Source organism: Mesocricetus auratus, unplaced genomic scaffold, assembly GCF_017639785.1.
Source record: "Mesocricetus auratus isolate SY011 unplaced genomic scaffold, BCM_Maur_2.0 Super-Scaffold_100011, whole genome shotgun sequence".
NCBI lineage: Eukaryota > Metazoa > Chordata > Mammalia > Rodentia > Cricetidae > Mesocricetus > Mesocricetus auratus.
In genome coordinates this window covers 49,868,256-49,890,964 of record NW_024429195.1, presented here as the reverse complement: position 1 = coordinate 49,890,964, position 22,709 = coordinate 49,868,256, and the positions used below count along the sequence as shown (strand labels likewise).

The 22,709-nt window shown below is 46.1% G+C and overlaps 1 protein-coding gene across 4 annotated transcripts in view; it reads right to left on the bottom strand.

Moving 5' to 3' along the window:
- Positions 1-736: 736 nt before the first annotated feature.
- Positions 737-22,709, bottom strand: part of Tbc1d30 (TBC1 domain family member 30) — a 72,897-nt gene continuing 50,924 nt past the window's right edge. For 2 of the 4 annotated variants that reach the window (XM_040754805.1, XM_040754807.1), the window contains 6 exons: positions 21,967-22,072; positions 11,925-12,037; positions 11,309-11,448; positions 9,100-9,306; positions 8,549-8,608; positions 737-4,183 (listed from right to left, as the gene is read on the bottom strand). In XM_040754805.1, the coding sequence (XP_040610739.1) occupies positions 3,384-4,183; positions 8,549-8,608; positions 9,100-9,306; positions 11,309-11,448; positions 11,925-12,037; positions 21,967-22,072 (1,426 nt within the window). In that variant the 3' untranslated portion in view covers positions 737-3,383. The remainder of the gene's footprint in view (positions 4,184-8,548; positions 8,609-9,099; positions 9,307-11,308; positions 11,449-11,924; positions 12,038-21,966; positions 22,073-22,709) is intronic. The other 2 variants (XM_040754806.1, XM_005081523.4) reach the window with 1 other exon arrangement.

Below are 22,709 nucleotides of genomic sequence, written 5' to 3'. Positions count from 1 at the left end.
CCAGTCTGGCCATTTCTACGTCTTATTTGTGCAGCCCTGGTGACCTGGAAGCAGTGGGAAGCGTGCACACGCATGCACAGTTTCTGATAAAGATATATGCCCAAACATGAACAAATCCTTGTATTTTCTGAAGTTTCTAAAACATGCTACCTTTGTAATTAGGAAAATCCGTGTATCTGAAATGCTGCCAAATGACTGGTGTTAATGGCAAAGAAAGTATTTGGAAATATTACAGAATTTATGCAGAGAGGTGGTAGATGCTGGACACTTGATCCTAGCTCTTGGTTCATGCAGATTTCCTGAAAGACCAAGAAGTAAATTCGTGTTATTGTTCTCTTTTACTAAACAAAGTAAAATGGTAGGTCTAAAAGTCAACTTATATGTACACCATATACATATGTATCCTCTTTCTCTCTCTCTGTCTCTCTGTCTCTCTGTCTGTCTGTCTCTCTCTGTCTCTGTCTCTGTCTCTGTCTCTGTCTCTCTCTCTCTCTCTCTCTCTCTCTCTCTCATCCTCCATCTGCTCATTTCTCAGGAACCTGCTCTCCTGCCTGGTTCTGGGCAAGCAACAGGGAACCCTGCTACCCACCCATTGATAATGGAAGAAACGGAGCCCATTCCCTGATTCCTGTGACCGAGTGGGATGTAGGAGAGAAATCAGTGAAAAAATGACTGGGGGACAGGAATGCCACAGCCCTGTTTCCTGAAGCACTCTGATAGAAAACCACACGACTACTACAACAGTGAGAAACTTTATGCATATATCTTTGTCATCAGTACAGTTCTGCAGAACGAGACAAGAGAAAGGGAGAACATTGTTCCAAACAGTTACAGCCATAGATGGACATTACAAAATAGGTTTAGATCTAGAGGGTTTTTTACAGAGGGTTGAGGTGCAGTGTTGACTCCCCCAAAAAAGTGTTCAGGGGACACAGGCAGACATGGAAATAAACTCCTACAGTTAAGTTCTTCTGGTGTTTGCATACAGTGTCAGATACTTGGGGAAGACAGAGTCGATACAGGCCTCTGTACATGCTGTGGGAGAGGCTATGACAGAGTTCTTGTTCTAAAAGGCTCAGAAGTGGACCTGCTGGCATTGTGACTACTTGGTACAGTGCATGCACGGTGTTGGTACAGAGAGCTTTAACGGGGATCTGTTGAGTTTTCTAAAGTGACATGGTCATTTTTACTGCAAAAAAAAAAAAAAAAAAAACACTTCCCTTTCAACTACCCATTCAACCGATACTCACTTCATACCCTGTACGGGTCTCTCTTGTCTCTTTCTCAAAACATAAGAGGAGATTTGATAGAACGGCTGGTAGTCGCCCCACCTGATCACCCGCCTCCCCCCTGCAAACACCCAGACTCTCAGGAGCCAGGGAGCCTGGTAGAGAGCAAACAACTTATTATTCAAGTCAGACATGACCGACAGTTGGGGGAGGGACTTAATTGGGATGATCGAGAGAAAATGAGACAATGAGATGAACAGTTGTTATCTAAAGTTTATCAGATAACAGAATCCTTGTGCTTAGCTTTAGGAAACAGTGGGTCCCATCACCTGGGCGTGGCATGCAAAGTAAGCCCAACCCCCTTCCCCCAACCCACATCCTTCCCCAGGCCTAGGAAAAACATGGCTACCTGTTAACAAGCTGCCATGCTAACTTCAGATAGAACTCCTACCGAAACTATAATAACTTATTAACTACTTATTCTATTTTTGGGCCCTTTGGGGCAAAAATACATGTAGGGGATGAAATGTGTCATTCCTGTACAGGCTTTTCATTCGCAAAAGCCCACACAATTCCACAAATGAGTACCTCTCATTGTAAAAGCCCCCTCTGAAACCAGCTCTGGCTTCAGAATTGGAGAACCGACTTGCTCAAATGAACGCCAACGGCTCCAACAATATTCCTGCAAGAACGGCCAAAGACTTCCAGAGACGAAGGTAAAGATGTCACTCTATTCTGCTAATGACGGTGGCAATTGAGTGAGGAACCCTTCATTTAGGCAAGGGAAAGGTGCACAAAGCATTTTGAAAAGGAAGTAAATTTTCATGGTGAGGAGGTTTCACAGCTCATCCCGTAAACGCCATCCCAGGACTCTGCCATGGAGAGAAAGAGCCGTTGAGTCAGGAGGCTGTGGAGTGAATGGCTTCCTAGTCTTGGCTCGGACAAGCTCTGTAGCCAGTGCACATGGACAAAGAGCAGTCAGCCAGCTTATCGTACTAGAAGATACATAGTGAGGTCCTATGGAACACTGGATTATTTACCGTGAGTAACTGAAGCGAGCGCCACTTCGTGTGTGTGGTGGCGCAGAGTTCCCAACTGCATAGCGGAGACAATGCTACCTCTGACCTGCTGGGACCAGGGTAGGAGCAAAAGGGGAACATGAGGGAAAGAGCTGGGGCCTTCTCCAGAGAAAGGCAGTGTTCAAATAACAAAGAACTCCAACCCATAAAGAACAAAATTCAAGTAACAGTCACGGGTGCCGTGTTCTGGATGGGAAAGGCTCTGTGCATCTGCAGTGGAGAGAGCTGGTGGGGACAGGAACCACAGTCAGAGGATGCACACGTTCCACACAGAGCTCACTGGCTCCTCGAGAGAAGAAAAGGGGCCTCGGGAAAGGTTGGAATCAGCAGTCTGGAGTCGTTGCTTAATGCATAGCCCACATGTGTGTCTCCAAATGCTCTCCAATTTGTTATTCAACTGGTGCAAAGGCTTTCTTTTTCATGGGCAGAAATAGGAAGTTAAAGAATCTTGATTTTTTTCTGCTATGCTTTAGTGTATGAATAAAAAACAATGTGAAGACAGGTGTTAAAGTATACACATACACACACACACACACACACACACACACACACAAATTCTCTCCCCTTTCCAACAGAGCAGAAAGAGGAACATCTGGAAGTTTTTTTGTTTTTGTTTTTTTTGAAAGAAAGTTACTTTCTACAGTTTCAAATCTAGCAAGCTGGTGTGTTCATTCATGCTTGAGTAGTAGTGGTGTCCGGGGGACAGGAAGGCCAGGGGGATATGGTGCTGTTTCAGGGATCCCACCAAAAGGCCCTGAGAAGACCAGAAGAGGGCTTAACAGTCTACATATTGTCTTTTCTAAGGAGCTCACAAGGAAAATTGGGGAAGATCCATAACTGAGAAGCACACGATTTATTTAGTCACAAGAATCCACTTATTCACTTTACGGCGAGTGACCCAGTGGATGCCCTGGTTCCCACCACGACACTTCCAGTTCCCATTTGGATGAGCTCTTGGCGCTCGGCTCCGAACCTCTCAATTCATGTTTACTGGACAAACAACACAGGAAGGGTGTGGCTGGCATGCTAATGCCGCCGTGCCACGTGAGTCCAGACACTGAGCGGCTGGGAGGCGTCATCGCTTCTTGGAGCTGCTGCCGCTGCCTGCAATACTCGACTTGCTGAAGCTCCTGCTTATCTGAGGAAAGTGCATGGTTGGCGTTCTTTCTGTAGGGCCATACAATCCCAAATTCCTGGCCGTGGCTGACTTCCGAAGTGGCTTGACGCTAGGAAAGGGGCTGAAGATGGGGGCTTTTGAGTTGCCGCCGGGGAGAGGTTTGCTGGTAGCCTGGTTTTCTCCGGGAGCATCGGCTGACTCTGGGGCGTGCGGCTGGCAGGGAAGGTGCACCTTGGGCTCAGTTTCTGCAGGGGCATCCCCTCGGTTCAGTTCCAAGGCTTCTAATTTCACCTGAACTGCAGCCACATCAACCACGTCAGCATCCCCAAATACTGGCTCTGGAGACTGCCCTTCGATTGTCCTGGGAGTGTCACCATCACAGCTGCTGCTGCCCTCGCCGCCAGCTGTCGCTGCACAACCCGAGGGAAACTCCTCGGCCGCCCCCAGGCTGCTAGCCCTACAGCCTTCATTCTGCTCTTCTATGAGCCCTATGGTGTCCCCACAGCCCAGGTGACTCTTGGTCCTTGGCATGTTCTTTTTGTGGACTCTGATGTGAGTCCGCCATGGAGAGTTGAGCTTTGTCTTAAGGTCTTCGTAGGGGACAGGAGATATTTTGCCTCCTGCGTGGCCGGGGATGTGGATGACTGCGTTCTTGGTGGTTCTGTTTGTGATTTTCATCTTCTTCCCCAGGAGAAGGTGGTTAATCACTGGAGAATTGTTTACCTGAGATGGGAGGATGCTGGTGACTGGTCCTTTGTCTGGAAGAAAGGGTGAAAAGAACGGCTGTGTGAAACACACCATGCATAAACACATCTATCGGAACGGCAATCTCACAGAGCGCTGGCTTCCCAGAATCTTCTCCCCGTGGATTTCCCAGGTGCTGGCAGAGTCATGTGACTGAGGACAGTAGAAACTGAACAAACCTTAGCACCTGTGATGCCCAGTTCCTCCTCTTCTGAGAAGACAGCACTGGAGGCTGGGGATGTGTTATGGTTTAGATGGGGTGTATGCCCCCAAAAGGCTTAGTCCCAGCTGCTCCATCCCATCACTGACTCCATCATGGTTTTGACCTAACTGATAGTAACTGCCCCTCAAAGAACCTACAATTGCATCAGTTATGTGGAGGTGGTTGAAACTGCAGCTGTGGGTCACGGGAGGCATGCTGACCAGAGGCATGCTCTTCTCCCCAGGCTCTTCCCCTCTGGTTCTGCGTCCTGGCTGTGGTGGCATAGCAGCTTTTCTCTAGCCGCGGCTTCCTACCACTCTCTTCGCCACCTCAGGCCATGGTGAGGGAACCAGCCTAGCACAGCCTGAAACCCTGCGACCCACAAATCAAAATCAACCCCACCTCCCTCTGACTGTTTCTCTCAGACACTGCTCAGTTACGAAGTCGAACACACACTGACCTAAAAAAGGAACAGGGACCCTTCTGACCCCATGTATTCCTAAAAAAGCTGGATTCCCTGCTGATTCTTAGAGTTTCCGTCTCTGAGAAACAACCTTAGAAGTTGGGTTATCTAGAAAACCTTTGAAAAAATCAAAAACAACACAATAAACTCTAACACAGAGGCTCTCGACCTTTCTAATTTTGCTGCTTTTTAATACACTCCCTCATGTTGTGCTGACCCCTAGCCATAAATTTTTGCTGCTCCAGAACTAAAATTTTGCTACTGTTATGAATCGTAATGTAAATGTCTGTGTTTCCCAATGGCCTTAGGCCACCCCTGTGAAAGGGTCATTTGATCCCCCCACAGGGGTCATGCCTCGCCTTTTGAGGACCACTACTCTGATGGCATGAGGTGTGAGAAAGAACACACTACACAGACTTGAAGACATGCTCAGAGATAGTAAACGCAGTGGGATCACACTATCCCAGTGCATGGCCCTAAATATGAAAACCTCGATGGGCCTCAGGCTCAATGGGCTTTGGAAGTCAAAAGGCAATTAGCACAGCAATGTTCTGGAGGGCACGGATGGCCTCGCCGTCCTCCTCCTGAGGAGATGACCGGGGTCCTGTTTATAATGCAGCATCTAATACCTCAGATCCCAGAGATGACGGCAGCGGCCAGAAGCACTGTGGAGAAGTGTTTGGAAGATCTCTTCCTCCCCGGTATCTGTGCCACCTGGCTGGCTTCCGTCTTCCCTCCTCAACTCTCATCGTTTGCCCCTGGTCACACCCCCGCTCACTGGAAACATTAGCGCTTCTCTACCTCATGTTACCATCTTCCTCGATCTGCTGCTGTTGTCACTGGCCTGCCTATTGCCGTTTTCATGGTTCCTTTACCTCCTCCATCCTGAACCTTAACAACTCTGTGTGTGTCTCTGTCTGTGTGTGTCTCTGTCTGTGTGTGTGTGTGTCTCTGTCTGTGTGTGTGTGTCTGTGTGTGTGTGTCTCTGTGTGTGTGTGTGTCTCTGTCTGTGTGTGTCTCTGTGTGTGTGTGTGTCTCTGTGTGTGTGTGTCTCTGTGTGTGTCTCTGTCTGTGTGTGTGTCTCTGTCTGTGTGTGTCTCTCTTTCCCTCTCTCTCCCCCTCTCCCTCTCTACACAAACACACACACACATGTCTTAATATTCCTCTTTGACTCTTCAAGATCTCAGGCTCCCAAACTAAATATTGCTGGTACCAAACCATGGAGACTCTTACCTCCTGGTTGTCCTAGCCTCTCATAGCCCTTCCTCTTATCTTCAATTCACACACCAAATGGTTTAGACGGACGCTGTTCAGTTCAACCAAGGCTACACTAACAACTGTACATCCTACCATTCCTATCCCTTGGTCACAATCCCAGAGAAACTCCAGGCTCAGTTCTAATGCTCATGTTCTTGTTCCTGGATCCTAGCCCTTCACGTTCATGACTTCTTGTTCCACTGAGACCTTAACACCACTAATCTTTCCTCCTTTTCCCTCTTTCAGTCCTTTCAAAGATCTATTCAGATCTTTATTACCTTCCCTAAGTTCCTTCTTTTCTTCCACACCTCCGATGTACTCTCTGCAAATAACATTTCTCCTAATCTTCCCAAGAAAACAGGAGCTCTTGGGTCTTAGAGACCTTGACTTCCTATCCTGCCCAACCTGGGAATCTGGTACCTCAGGTCCTCCCTACCCTGGGTATCTGGTACCTCAGGTCCTCCCTACCCTGGGAATCTGGTACCTCATGCCCTCCCTACCCTGGGAATCTGGTACTTGGAGTACTATCCATATGACCACCTTCCATTCTCCTAAGTCGCAGTCTTTTGCTGTGAGTTGAAGATAGCACTCATGGCTCTAACCTCATCTTCTGCCATCTCCTAAAATCTCCAAGCCCAGGCCCCACCCAGGATCTGAAGTATATGCCTGCCAGCAAACTTGCTGAAACACATTCTAAACTTGATCCAATCTCTAAATGACTTTATAGGCACCCTAAAATTAGGGAGTCAATGCTCTGTAACTCTGCCTCTGATGAGCAAACTCTTCCCTTGTTTAATGAGAGCCACTGGAGTTGTGCTCTGCAGAGGGGAACAGCTAACTTTCTAGACTGTAAATCTTTTAACCACTGTAGCATAAAAGCAGTCTTGAACAATAAATGTGAATAAATGGGTTCATCATCTCCTCAAAGACAAAGAATCATGATGCCCTGTCTCTCACCCTGATCTGACCACCCACAATTGCTGTAAAACCTGGGCATGTGTTAGTCCTTCCTCAGAGGGTTAAGGACAAAGCAAAGAAATGTTTGGGTCAGTGTTGTCCTTGTGAGTTTCTTTCGTGAATTATTCTCTCTCTCTCTCTCTCTCTCTCTCTCTCTCTCTCTGTGTGTGTGTGTGTGTGTGTGTGTGTGTGGTGTTCCTTTTTGTAATAAGTAGAGTCAGTTTATTGAGAAGGGAGAAAGGCACTCTGGAAGATAGAAGTTGGCTAGTGGGAAAGTAATGTGAACCTCCCAATGACCTATGTTCTCAGCTGGTCTCCCCTCCCCCCGTTTTACTCACATGTGTGCATGCATGTTTCTGTGCACATTTGTACATGGGTGAGCACATTCCAGTCTCAGAAAGCAACTTCATACAGAACCTGTCACTGCTCTGCTCTGGACTGTGGCTGCAATTTGTCTACGCTCGGCAGTGTCGGACCCCACGAGGAGACTCTCAGAGTTTGTTACAGGAGGTTGTGAAGATGAAGCCTGGGCTGCATGTTGAGACCACAAGATGCTGCAATACCTCGGCTATGAAACCTCTGCCATCAAGAGCTGCATACAGGAAGCAGCGTAACCAAAGCTGCAGGGGAAACAAGCCATCTGAGCCCTTTGAAACTGATGTCCCAGTCATCAGAGAAAGGGCTGCAGGACTCGGTGTTTCCCCTGCTGGCTTTTAGTTTTGCTTTGATCCAATCTTTTCCCACTGTGCCCCCCACCCTCTCCTTTAGAATGGCAATGTATGTTCATGATTTCTTTCATAATGGTTCGAAGTGGAATTAGATCCTTCAAGAGTTTCCTATTTCTCCTGACGGTGAATTCAGTTTGTGTCCAAGATCAGTCACATGCTCAGAAACCACTCCCAAACCAGCGTATATTAAACAGCACGGCCGATTGTTCACTCTGATTTGGGCGATCGTAAAAGAGAAAAAGGAGCCTGACAATCCTTGGAAAAGAGCATTCAACAGAATGGCATTACACTGCTCTCCTCTGCACACTGCTGAGACACGGGAGTTAGCTTATTAGTGAGACACAGTTTCCATTTTTCCCTCTCCCTCTTCCTTGGTCAGAATATCTGCTGAATTACTACCGGGTTTAATTTGCAAGTGCACAGGTGGCTAGATTCCATTTCCAAATGCTTGTTTCTTGGTTTTGTTTTGGGTTTTTTTTTTGCTGCTGTTGTTTTCAAGTGCACATTCACATGGGTGGAGTCATATGTGGACCACACACACACATGGGACCAGAGGACAGCTTTTGGAGTCATTTCTCTGTCCTGTCCAGGGCCTGAACTCAGGCCATCAGACCTGTGCATAAGCATGTCAACCCTCTGTGTCATCTCACTGGCCCATGGGTTTGGATTTCTAAAATTACTCAGATCCAAGGATTGCGTAGCTCAGCCACATTTTAATCATTTGTAAACCCCTCTTGACAAACACACTTATGCAGTAAATGGGATATAATACCATCCACAGCCTGCTCCTTGGGACCTAAAAAGAACCCCAGGTCCTTTTCTTCTTTACACCCTGATAAAAACAAAGTTGAAAATGAGATTCTAAATATGCTACTATGGGATACGGGCATGATGGCTAATCTTCACTATCAACTAGACTTGGAATCGCCTGGGAGGCACACTTCCAGGCTTGTCTGTGAAGGTGTCCAGAGAGGTTCCCTGAGGACAGAAGACCCACCCTGAAGGTGATCAGCACCATCTGTTAGGCTGGGGTCTTGGACTGAATAAAAGGGGGAAGAAAAACAAACAGTATGAACACACATCTCTCTCCGCTCCCTGACTGTGGACACAGCGTGATGGCTGTCTTACACTCCTGCCGTCCCAGCTATCACCGCTCCGACCACCGCACTTTCCACGATGGACTGTGAGTCATCATATGAGACAAAGGATTCCCTTATTTTGCTCTCGTCAGGTATTTGCCACGCAACGAGAATTCTGAGGCCATCCTAGAGTCACAGTGTCCACCCTGGGGTTGAGTTCAAACTGACCAAAGAATCCCGTTACCTGCCCTTATGTACACCTGGTGGACCTGCTGCTGCTGTTTCTTCTTAATCCGAGAGTACTGCCGCTTCAGGGCATTGATGTCTGTGGTCATCCGCTCCATCATCATACTGTTGAATGCTGCATGGTATTCACTGCGGCAGGAGTTGATCGCCCCCGGGCTCAGCTCCGCAATGTTGTTGGATCTCAGGCTCTGTTCCTCACTCACTTCTGCACTCGGGGAAGGAACACAGGGTCAGTGGGGAAGACAGAGCAAATGGAAACAGATTACCCACGTCCAGAGTATGGTGCCTTCACTGCCAAGAACTTCTACACCAGGAAACCGCACTCTAGCATTTACCAAGTGCTGGCTTTGATTTGCTTCTGCAGTCCCTAATGAGCTAGAGGCTCACTGATTTTTATGGCCACTTTCTTCATGATGTAGACATAAGGTCAACTACCTCCAGGTAAAAATCAATACCACTTTCTAAAAATTCCACACAGAAATACGGTACCAAGATGTCCTATGACAGTCACTGTGTGACATCCTCACATCTACAAAGGACGTATAAGGGATTAACCATTTGCAGACTTACGAGCATATTTTTATTTTTTTATTTATTTGTTTTTTCTCGAAACGGGGTTTCTCTGTATTGCTTTGAAGCCTGTCCTGGAACTTGCTCTATAGACCAGGCTGGCCTCGAACTCACAGAGATCCACCTGCCTCTGCTTCCTGAGTGCTGGGATTAAAGGTGTGTGCCACCATCGTCCAGCTACAAGCACATTTTTAAAAACAGCACCTTTTAGGAATGTCTGAGACTTTGGATCACTTTGTCACCAGAAGCGAATCCATCTGCCCATTTCACAAGTGTTCTGATTGTCATGGATGTTATGTTTGATATAGTTTCTGACACTGTGACATCTACGGCTAGCAGAACTTTCCCTTTGGCAAAATCAAGATTGTACCCCAAAAAGAGAAACCATTGCTCTGGTGAGCATGTGTACCCATGGGCTGCCTAGATGACCGGAGAGAAAATCAGACTTCCCTAAAGCAATATATGAAAGTGAGTCTGGGAACCAATGGAAGAAAGACAGATTTCAGCTGTGCTAATATCTACTGAGAATGTCTCCAGAGAAAATCTGGGCATCGTGTAGATTTGCTTCATTCATTACTGAAATCACTTCTCTAAGGAAAAGAATTAAAGGAATGGATAATTTGAACAAAATCACTAGGAAGCACTATTATGAGAAAGTGATGACCACTCTAGTCTATAATTGCACAGAAAGAAAAACTGACCATAGGCTAAGACCATAGGTCCAAAACCTTTAGCCCTAGGGTTGGGGGGATGGTTCAGTGGTTAGGAGCTCTTGCTGTGCAATTGTAAGACCAGAGTTCAGATCTTAGAACACATCTATGTAGCTCAGAGACACAAAAGCAGCGGTTACTCCAGCTCCAGGAGATAGACAACCCTCTTCTAACAGCAGCATGTACACAGGCAGGCATTCAACACACGCATATGTACACGGGCATCCACAAACATGTACAGAGGCACTCAAGCAGACACATACACACCTATTAATAAATCTCTAAAATAAAAAGGGCCAATAAAAAGTTACATATCAAAGTAATGACAGATTTTTAAAAAAAGCTCTAACATTAATAATTGAGTCCATGTCTAAAAACCAAAACACTGAAATTCAGACAAGAAAGGGTGTAAAAGGTCTTACAGGAACCAAAGGGAATCTTGTTAGGCTCAGATCTCTGATAGTCATTTTAAAAGATGAGAGAAGAGTATCATGGACATACACACAAGGCAGAGTGAACCTAGCCTTCTTCCCCTCAGTGAAACTTTAACTTTATAAACTTTATTATTTTTTTAAAAATCCCTTGCAAATAAATAAAAACATCCATCACACACCAAAATTAACCAGAACCGAAATCTATACATCTCAGTGAATTCCTATACAGGAACCCAGTGTTCAGGCAGGTTAAAAATCAAAATGAAGCTGGGCGTGTGGCTCAGCTGGTACAGTGCAAATGAACGGGGTTCATGTGGGCAACAAGACAGACAGACAGACACTGCCAGAAGATAAACCATGGAGAAAATGTTTCTATAAAGACTAGGAATGGTGGGAACCAGCCAGAAATCAGTCAGACAATTCCAGAAATAGTAATGATGCCCTGGTTTGAATGAACCAACACTCATGACATGAAGGAAGGACCACGCTTTACCTTTAATCTGCTTTTGGTACTTCTGCAGTTCAGGTGCCAGCAGCCCACTGAAAGGTCCAAGGCACCCCACAGCACTAGCAACAGCATCCTCATCATCTGGGTCATTCTCTTCATCACTATCCTTGGCCTTACCGTGTCGCCTTGGAACATACAGAAAGAAAAATAGAGAAAATACTGACTTTTTTTAAGGAATAGGATTTAAATGGCGTGTGTGTGTGTGTGTGTGTGTGTGTGTGTGTGTGTGTGTGTGTGTGTGTGTGTGTCCCCTTCTGGCCTTTATAAAGACTATGCTAAATCTGCTCACACATCAATTGGTATACCAGTTTCACACTGTTTAAATTACTGAAATTTTAAGTATTTGACAGCTTTAAATAAGTTGCAGGTTTGTTACATTTTTCTTCATTGCCTGGCTCACCCTGTTTGGAAAGCATACTTTGAAAAGCTCTCCTGAGAATCTAAGTCTATAAACCTTTGGGAAACTGTCATTCAGATTTTAAGTACCAAGTTAGTTTGCATATATTGGAGGGCTTAATAAATATCAACTTACAATAACAAATCAAGATATTAAGTCTTCCATCATGTAAACAAAGGGAAGGAAAAAAAAAAAACCACTTACCCAGAAACGGAAGTGGGTTTAACTGTGGCTGGGAATGGTGTAATGTTGTAAGTATACTTTTCCCTCAACTCAGCCAACTGTGGGAAAGGAAAGGGAGCCATCGAATAAACAGTCTGAAAAACAAAAGAAAATTGCCCAGTCTTAAAGGGTGACCTATCCTGTGTTGAAGGTGTTAATGTTCCAACAGGTTGTAGCCAAAGAGACGGATATTACTCCTCATGGGACAACTGGGAGAGACATCTACTATGGAGAAAGACAAGAGAGTAAGGAGGGATGGGAATGTAGCTGAGTCAACAGAGTGTTTGCCTAGCGTGTTCAGTCCCCAGTACCACAAAAACACGGCATGTAAAATAGGGGGAAGAGGGAATCATAGGATCGAAGACAGATCAGGCACCAGAGTGACCTAGAGTGATCTAAAGGTATAACATCAATTGGCAAGCTACAATAGTGGAAGGACCACCTCGAATGCCCATTCCTGATAATGAACTTGATGTCTATAACTATCCGGGAGCCTTCATCCTGGGACTGATGGAAGCAGAGGCAAACACACAACTAAGCACTGAACTGAACCCAAGGAACCCAGTGACAGAGAGAGAGGAGTGATGAGCAAATTGGCAAAGTGAATGGGCCGGGCAAACCAGCAGAGACGGCTGACTGAACAGGGAGTGCTTGGACCCCAGACTACAGCAGAGCAATGGGAGACTGACCTAATCCCGGGAATGAGTGTCAGTGGAGAAGGCCCAAGCTGTGGATCAGTGTCTATCCTGATAATAATCTGTCTTTCATGTGCTCTCAGGCAAGAGAGATGCTTTGTGCTCTAGAATTCCTAGGAGGCCTTGACCCTACCAAGAGTGAAATGATAGACTCTAGACATCCCCTATGTAGGGAGGATCACAAGAGGGTGAGAAGAGGTGCATGGCTGAGAGGGAGGGAGGACCTAGAAATTAGAAGATGGGAAATGTGCCAGCTAAAATTAAAATAAAAAATGATTAAAAAAAAAAAAAAAAAAAAAAAAAAAAAAAAAAAGATACGGAAAATAAGCCTACAATCCTATGGCCAGAGAGTCTGGGAAACAGAAACTTCCATTTAGTGGCTGATCGAAGAAGAGGCAGACTCCCTTTGGTTAAGTACTGGAGCTGAACTCAAGAAAGCCAGTAACAGAGAGGAGGACTGATGATCAAAGGACAAGACTGGGCTGGTTTAACCCCCAGAAACATGACCAGACAAAGGTTACTAATGCCTGTAATCCCAACACCCGGGAGGGAAAGACAAGCGGGGTAGGTCATCCTTAGCTAAGTAGTGCATTTGAGGCCAGACTAGGCCATGTGAGATTCCATCTAAACAAAATGAAGCAGGTAGTGCAGATTAGGTATCATCTCTAAGCCTTGATGCAAAGTCTGAGACATTTAGATCACCAACATTGTACCGAAAAAAAGTCCACATCTGACCCATGTAATGGGTCACAGACAAAATAGGGATACACTCATAATATGGTATAATACTACCTTCAGATACAAGTATGAAGATCATATAACATAAAAGTAAATTTTATGATATCTTCTTTAATTTCTTTAAATACTTGATGTTCCTGTCATACAGGTCTTCCACTTGTTTGGAAACATCTCCCATGCTCTTGGATAGGTAGGATCAACATAGTAAAAATGGCAATCTTGCCAAAAGCAATCTACAGATTCAATGCGATCTCCATCAAAATCTCAGCACAACTCTTCACAGACCTTGAAAGAACAATACTCAACTTTATATGGAAAAACAAAAAGCCCAGGATAGCCAAAACAATCCCATATAATACAGGAACTTCCGGAGGCATCACCATCCCTGACTTCAAGCTCTACTATAGAGCTATAGTACTGAAAACACCAGAATTTCAAACTGCATATCTTCCTATTAGCATAAAGACAAGAATCCTTCTGACTCTCTTACTCTTACATTTTAATTGCTCCACACTCACTAATTCAGGCCTTCGGTTTTCACTCATCAGCAAATGCATTTCATTTCTTCACAGAAGCCAATCAAATACCCTGATGAGGGGTTGAAAAATGACTAAGCAGTTAAGGGTACTTACAGCTCCTGCAAGGACTAGGGCTCGAAACAGTCTGTAACTCCAGTTCCCAGGGGATCCAACACCATCTTTTGTCCTTTGTGGACCCCAGGCATGCACGCAGTAAACATACTTTCAAATAGGTGAAACACTCATGAATATTGTTAGCATTCAGGCATCTGTACCGGCCTGCCCTTGGGGTTCTAACAGGACACACCTTCAGCTGCTGCCACTAAGAGCACCACCTGTGCACATTCACTACATTCCCTTTTAAAAGGGCCCTGCCCACCTCCTCCCCTCTTCTCTCCCTCCCTTCCCCTCTTGCCTTTCTCCTCTCTTCTGCCACTCCTGTCCCAGAGTCCAGTCTTCCCCCTTCCCTTTCCCCTTTTTATGATCCTTTTCCCAAAAAATAAAAAAATAAAAAATAAAACCCTCTGCTTGAACCCTGTCACATGGTGGCTTTCTCTCAAACTCCACTTTTCTTAAATTGCAACAAATATAAAATAAAAATAAACCTTTTAAGCTATACACGCTGATTATTCTTTTCTAGGAAAAACATTTGAAGTGGTTTTTGCATTTCAGCAAGACTGTTTCTCGGGAGCCGAGCTGCTGCATGGGCAGGAAGGGGGTGATCTGAATGAAATGTGACTGGTGCCACTGGCTCACTCTGTAGTTTGGTGATGTTGCTGAGACAATTGGCTGCAATAATTTTGACGCACCTGTCCTTCTGACTGTCCCCAAACTTCGTATCATCCACCTCTATGCTTTATATACCAATTTAAGATTCCAAACACGCATTGGCTAGAATCCCTTCCCTTCGGTGGTTTCTACAAAGCTGCACAGCCTGCAGACAGCACCACCATTGTTGATTATCCACAAGGCTGAGACACAGCCTAAACTTAGCAACACTACACAACTCTTTCCACACCCTCAGAAGAAACAGAAGGCTCCTCGTGGCTCCCGTTAGCGTGAAGTGTGAGATGACATCAGTTCCCAGCCTCTTTGGGCTTCTCCTTGCCTCCTCTGAAAAATGCAGAGTGTGGAGGTCAGGATGACAACCCCCTCTAGCAGGAAGGGGGAGTTAAAGTCAGGAAGAAGTGCATGAGGTGTGCGTGTGAGTGTCAACACTTAGATTCTTAACCTGCGTCACATCTGTGTAGATTTTTTTATACTAAGTTTAACACACACTATGTGCCTAAGTGCTTCATATAATTGCATTAGGAGTGAATTCTCATGTTTGATTTCACAAACATAGCCACCAGCTGGCTCATACCCAGTGCAGGATTCTCTCTCTGCGCCACACAGCCTTTTGAAGGGATGCAGGCTGGCGCAGTCCTATTCTTGGCACCCTAACTTTGGACCCAAGGAAGTACTTCCTCTTAGATGTCAGTCAGAAGGAATGGAGTCAACTGTGTCTGACCACCACACACACCAAATGTCATCCCAAAACTGAGCCAAGAATCACCTTACCCTGTTAGTCCTGTGAATTTTTGCCTTGATTTAAGCAATTAAGAAATTCACATCATTTATATTTTGTTTTAAAAAATTAACCTCCCCTCAAAAAAATGTGATTACCTTCACTGGGAATTTCAAAATTGCTTAGGAATTAATCTAGATGTCTCAGTAAAGACTAGACACTGGGGCACTGGCTGAAGAGTCACTGGTGTTTTACTTTAGCCAGTTACATAGCAGGAAATTGGAGTCCCCTAATGTAGCCTTCGGAGGATGCTTATAAGGGGGGATGAGCAGTAGCCACTTCATGCCCCTAGTCTCATGCCATCCTGCCTGGGGCAGATGGCTAGGCTCCAGCCATCAGAGCCACTCAGGTGGAAACACCCGATCAAAAGGAAAGGACTCTGCTTGGCTTGGGGTTCCCCTTGCACCCCCCTTCCTCTGCTGTTTGTGGTTAGTGCCTTGAAGCAGTCACAGTGCCCTAAAGCAAGCTCAACCACAATCCCTCTTCACATGGGTGGACATGCTTGTGTTTGTGATGGTCTCACATGTCTGAAAGCACATTCATCCTACAAGTGTGAGCATCTGGGCACATCACTTGATACATGGAAAGCTCTAGGTGTCCAACTTATAGACTAGAGATTTACAAGAAATTCCAAGTAAGGTTTTTTTAGTAGGTCTCCCAGAGTCCACACGCAGTGCATTAATATAACCTTAGAGTTGGAAAGGAATTTAAACATAATTTAACTCAATGCCCCTCCTGTTTCCACAGGAGCCTCTCTGGAGCATTACCAACAGATGGCCTCGGAGGCGCTACCTAAACACTTCAGTTACGGGCACACACTACTGTGTGGGGCAGATGGCTTCAATATTTGGCACAGCTAATTAATCAAATGTTATCCTTCTATTGAACAAGCATCAACATCCTTGACATTCCCAATCCCTGGCTGATGGGGAAAGGGAACAGTGTGAGTCCAAGGGCAGATCCTGCCCCACATATGTGACAGCTGCCTCCGGATTACAGTTTGCCATTCCCAAACAAAATGAGGGTTTCAAAACACCTACAACCCTTCTAATAATCCTCCCTACATTGTCCTCAAGAAATTTGCCCAGAGATATTGTCCAAAATCTACTGTAATCCAGATGCATTGTGTCATTAGCTTTTCGCAATTCCCCAGTCTAATACTATCAATTAAAGAAGATCAGAAGGGATGGTAAGATACCTCTGCTGGTAAAAGTGGGTACCACTAAGTCTGCTGACCTGAGTTCAATCCTCAGGACCCACACGGCGGAAGGAGAGAACTTACTCTGGAATGTGCACCATGGCATGTATATACCAGCAAACACACACACACACAAGTAAATACATAAACACATACATAATAAAGTTTTTAAATATACAAGCGGCTGATGAAAAATCAATGGACTGTCATGTCATCTATGCAGGGAGAAAAGGTGCAGGCAGTGTTATTAGTTTGTGTACCAGGTTTAGAAAGGACTAGGGAAGGTCCAAATGGGACAATCCCTGCATCCTCTTCAGCTCAAAAATAAAAACCTTATATTCAGTTCACATTATTTCACATGGAGCTATTTCAAGTTTGCTGACAAATTTACGGTTCACTATAGCTGGATCAACCACTGATTTCTTTTAAGAAAATAAAGAAAAGAAAGTTGGCTCAAAATGGCATTTGCCATTTCTGTCTCTAACATTCCTTCATGCCAAGGAATACCGTCAAGTTTACTCTCTGAACTACTAGCGTGCATTTAAATAGGCATTTATATTTAGGCCCTGTTGAAAAGGAATTATGCTTCCTTTTGCATTGTTGATGCATTCTATGGGAAACATAGAAACATAATGTATAAAACAGGAGAAGTGCTTGCTGCGGATGTGAATCTCGCAGACTATCCAGAGCCTAGGGTGCTCCCTCTAAGCTCTCAGAAGACAGAGGTAAAAAGCCATCCTCTCCCCTAATGCCTAATTAGAAATTCGGCTCCAGCACAGCTTCCATTTCTCCCGGCAACACTTAAACTCTCGGTGAACTGATGTGTGGCTTATTCTTCTAATAATGATTTCGTTTTAACAAAGACATCTTTGGAATAAGGCGCTGCAGCTGTCAAGAAATGCATTAACTGGGCCAGGAGTTGGGACATGGGTCTCAGTCGTGGGCCTACTACTAAACAAAAAGAAACTGGCAAACAGTTTACATTCCTGGTTCCCTCTCTAGGAATTAGCGTACTTAGGTAAGTTGTGATCTGTAAGCTCCTTCTAAGCCATGTTATTCTAAATGGTCTAATACCCGCCTGCATTAGAAGGACCGACATTTGCACTGAATACACTTCCGAGACGTTTTTTACACACTCTCTTTGAAAGCAGTCACCTCCCGACTCAGCATTCTATGATTCTGTGTCTCCACTAAGGAACCAGTTACGTGTTTAGCACTCCACTGGGTGCTACAGAGAATGCAACATGAAGCCCTTTCATTAAAGGACCGAGATCTTCCTTAGGAGGTTCACACACTTCACAAAATAGCAAACAATACCAAATGATCTGCAAGTAGCGTGCAACCGACTGTCAAACATCTTCCATACCAAAGATGTACCCGAGGAGGGCTGAGGTACCGGAGGAGAGATGGGCAACAACACAGGCGGGTGACTAAGAGCTGTCCCGAGTGGACCATCAGCAGGGAATGGTCTGCGGATGCCTGGGCAAGGACAGGGCTGGAGCTGGAGTGGAGCTCCAGCCGGGAGGCGGTGTGGAGGACCACAGGCAGGGCACAGGGAGCCGAAGCACCCCTCCAGGCACCCCGTCTGGAAACAAGCCACCGTCCTCCCTCGTAAATGCTACTGTCTTGTAAGCCAGAAACTGTGGGCTGCCCGAGCTTCCCCCACCTCCCCCAGCCCTATACCTGTGCAGAGCCTCATCCAGTCAATGCCACTGTGCACGTACCGTCTCTGTCCTCACCCTCCACTGCCTCCTTCACAGCCTGTCCTGTTAATTCCAGCTTCACAGACCTTTCTGTGTAGCTGACAGGAAGCACAACTTGGGCCATCTTCCTCCTGCTCTTAAAGGTCTTCCGGATCTACAGCTCCTGTTTCTCCCTCAGTGAAGGATCCAAAGAGACCCTACAACTGCGGTGAGTACAAACACTGACCTACAGACCGAGCTGGCCTCCTGGCCACTCCCAGTGCCTGAAGAGCAAACCCTTGCAGTGTCCCTCTCCTGCCAGGCATCCTCCAGCATCATCCTGCGTGCCTGCCTGCTGCTCCCTTGGCCACTGCTAAGATTTACAGTGATGTGTCTGGTTTTCAGGTGGATGAGGGGTGGATCTGTCAATCTTAACTGTCAACTTGACTAGATTCAGACTCACCTAGGAAACACACCTCTAGACACTGGGGAAGGAGGTCCACCCTGAATATAAGCACCATGCATGGGCTGGCATTTGAAACTGAATAAAAAGGGAAATCCAGGAGCCCTCCCCTCTTCTCTGCTTCCTGGCCCTCCCAGATGTGAGAAATTCCAGCTTTGTTTTCCTGATCACACAACTCTGCTGTGCCTGCCCTCATACCTGCTATGCCTGCACTTCCACGATGGACTGTATCCATATAAACTAAATCAAACTTTGTCTTAAGTTGCTTTTTGTCCTATTTGTGACAGTGACGGGAAAAGCAACCAACAGAGCCACCAATGGCCTGTTGTCTCTGCACTGGTGGCTCCAACACACACTGTCCTAGTTTGTGTCTCTGTTGCTGTGATAAACATCATAACCAAACCCAGCCCAGGGGGAAAGGACTGATTTCACCATACAAGGTCATGGTCCTTTGATGAGAGAAGTCGGGGTAGGAACTCAAACAGAAACCTAGAGGCAAGAACCAAGGCAGAGACCATGGAGGAACACTGCTTACTGATTTGTTCAGCTTACACTTTTATAGAACCCGGAACCACCCAGTCACGAGTGGCACCACCCACAGTGGGCAGAGCCCTTCTACATCAATCATCAATCAAGAAAAGTGCCCCACAGAATTGCCTACATGCCAATCTGATGGAAGTTTTCTCAGTTGAGGTCCCCTCTCGCCAGATGACCCTTGCTTGTGTCAAGTTGACAAAACACACACACAGATGTGCTGTGACATGTGTGCAACCCCAACATACAAGCACAGGACTAGACAACTCCTATTCATCTTTAAAGGCAAAACCAGACATTAATTTCCTCATGGAAGCACCCTCTAACTCATCTACTTCCCTGTAATCCCTTGGGACCCTGGGAATTAATTTTCCTTCTCCTCAGTCCCATACACACCTCTCAATGAGCAACCCCAACCTCCTCTTCCCATATGTATCTCCAATCTCTAATCCAGGACCTAACTTTTGGGGCCAGTCAATGTTGGAGAATTGGACAATATAACAACGAAGCAACCAAAGCCAGAGGATCCCTCCCCGGCAGTAAAATGCTGACTGCATCAGAGCTGCAAGACGAGAGGAGGGCCATCCTCTAGTAGTTTTATTTGACTCAGCAAATGCTGACTGAACAAGAAAAGGCAGAAAACAAACTATGGATTCTCAATAAAGGTTTGCTTCAGGAATTAATAGGCTTCCTGAGCAAATTTTCATCTCAAGAACAAACAGCTAAGCACAAGGCCCCATCCTCAAGGAACTTGCAACGTTGCAGAGGAAATAAGATGCAGTCTTCTGACTCGGAAAAAAATGAGGTCAAAGCTCCCGGGAGAGGCATACAGGAGAGCATGAAATGGACACTTCTAGTTTAGATGATGAGAGAAACTTCATGAAGGGCAGAGACTTCCTGAAGGAAGACATCCGAGGTCAGGAGAAGCAAGATCGAGCAGGAAGGGTAGCGGTCTGAAGGTGGGGTGTTTCCAGCACTGGTCCAAGCATGGAGAACAATCTGATCCGACATGAAAATGATAGGCTATAAACGGGATGAACAGGCGCTCTGCCTGAAGGGGAGAGTCAGCTCATGGGATGACTACTCTGTGCTGTTCCGTGGGCTGGGAGGAGCCCTGGGCACTTCACAGGGGAGAAAAAGGGCTTGCCTCTCTCCAAACCCTGCTTTGAGCCCATGGTTCTAGCAGTTTTATAGGACTTCAAGGATTTCATGCATGGAAAATGCCAGGCGTGGATCTGGGCCACACACAGAACGATGCTCAGTAAAAGATGCCTCCTTCTCGGAGAGAAGAGCAGCGACCAGGATACACAAGAAAGGCTAGAAACAGAGCCCAGCCATTGGGAGTCAGGCAGAACATTTCCCCTCTTGATGCAGGAAGAAAGAAGGGTGAGATTCAGCAGAGTACCGAGATCCAAATACTGATGCCCAGGGAAGTCATATCAGACTGTGAGTGCTCCCAGTAAATCAAATGGGCTCAGCTAGGAGCAAGAGTTACTGAGGAGGAGATGTGAGGAGAGGAATGATGCTTGTTTATCCACTCCTACATCAGTGCCTGAGTCTTTAGTCTGTTGGCTGAACTCCAGCACCCAAAGACGACCATAGACAGGAAACCCAACATGAATATGACAACAAGAGAAAGAAGAGAAAGCAGATCCCGAGGACAGCTTTGGATATAACCCACAACTGACCAGGACAAGAGGGGGAGACAGAAAGATTAGGCGGGACCCACGCTACCACATGGCAATGAGGATAAAATGATGTCCCAGAACCTAACAGGAAAACATGCCAGGAAAATAACCAAACCCTCAAGTCTCTCAAACATACAATTCACACATAATACCACTAGCTGAACATAAACCGAGATGCAGACTGATCTCCATTTCACACACAGTAACTCCCTCCTCCTCGTAAACACATCACCCATAAGTCCCTTTACCAGGTCTCAGAAGTCCAGCCAGCAAGGTGAGGGAGCAGGAAGAGGGCTTGCCGCACAGTCTGACAAGCTTGGAACACTCAGTGGAAGGAGAGAAACCCCCCTTGAGGGTTGCCCTCTGACCTCCACAAGCATGCCACGGTACATGTATGCACATGCCTGCACTCACACACATCACAAAATAATAAAGGCTTCTTTAACCTCAGAGTCAGATTCACAATAAACAGCCGATGGTTTTGCTTTTCCCCGGTTTGTTTTCTTAACTTATACCTAAGCATGTCTAAGGAAAAATATCCATTCATTTCTTCCTTCCTCTTGGGACAAAAATTTGTATCAAACTATAGATTCTTGGTCAATGGAAAAACTAAGTTAGAGGACTGACCCAATACAGTTCCCCAAGGCTGGGGTTCAAAATAACATTATCAGTCATTCCCTTGGTCTTGGGGTCCCCAAGCCCACACTGCCCACACTGCCCTACTGCCCACAGTGCCCATACTACCTATACTGCCCAGAGTACCCATATTGTCCACACTGCCTATCCTGCCTATACTGCCCACACTGCCCACAGTACCCACAATGCCCACAGTGCCCATATTATCTACACTTCCCAGAGTACCCACACTGCCTATCCTGCACAGAATGCCCACACTGCCCAGAATGCCCACACTGCCTATCCTGCCCACACTGCCCACTCACCTGCATGAGTTCATGGCTCTGCAGGAGGTCGTTCTCCAACATCTCCTGGGTGAGACGTCCCATGGTGCTGTAGAACTCATCTGCTGTTTCACAGCACTCTATCTGCCTAGTTTTAAAAACGAAGCACAGAAAAGGGACTCAACCAGGGCATTCATGCTTAATCACAGAGCCAAGACCACACGCTACCTCCCTTATCATCGAGTTGGTCAACAGAAGTACGAAGTCTTGCCACACTCTTGCAATGTAGTCTGCTGTGGAGGAAAAAGCAGACCACCCGGGGAGAGGTGGCCATGCGTACCCACCATACCAACTACTAGGAAGGCTGGCTCGGGAGGGTCACTTGAGCCCAAGAGTTCAAGATCAGCCTTGGAAACACAGCAAGACCTCATTTAAAAACAGAAGGAGGAGGAGAAGATGAAACAAACACCAAAAGTAATTTTGAGGGAGCCATTATAGAGTGAGTTCCCATCCTCTCTGCACAGCTCCCTGAGCCTCACAGCCCCATAGAGTGTCTTTATTCTTCCCCATGTGACACATTGTATACATCAGAATACACACCAGTGGCCAGAAATCAGAACCACGAAATTGGGAACCGAAAAGCAATCATCCCCTGTAGAAAACTCTAATCCGCAGGGACAGCATGAATAGGCTGAATCCAAGGTCGAGTTAAAGGGCACAGGAACTTTACATCAGTCTACAGACTCTTTTCACCGGCCTCACCAAATTCTTTTCGGGGAAGTGGC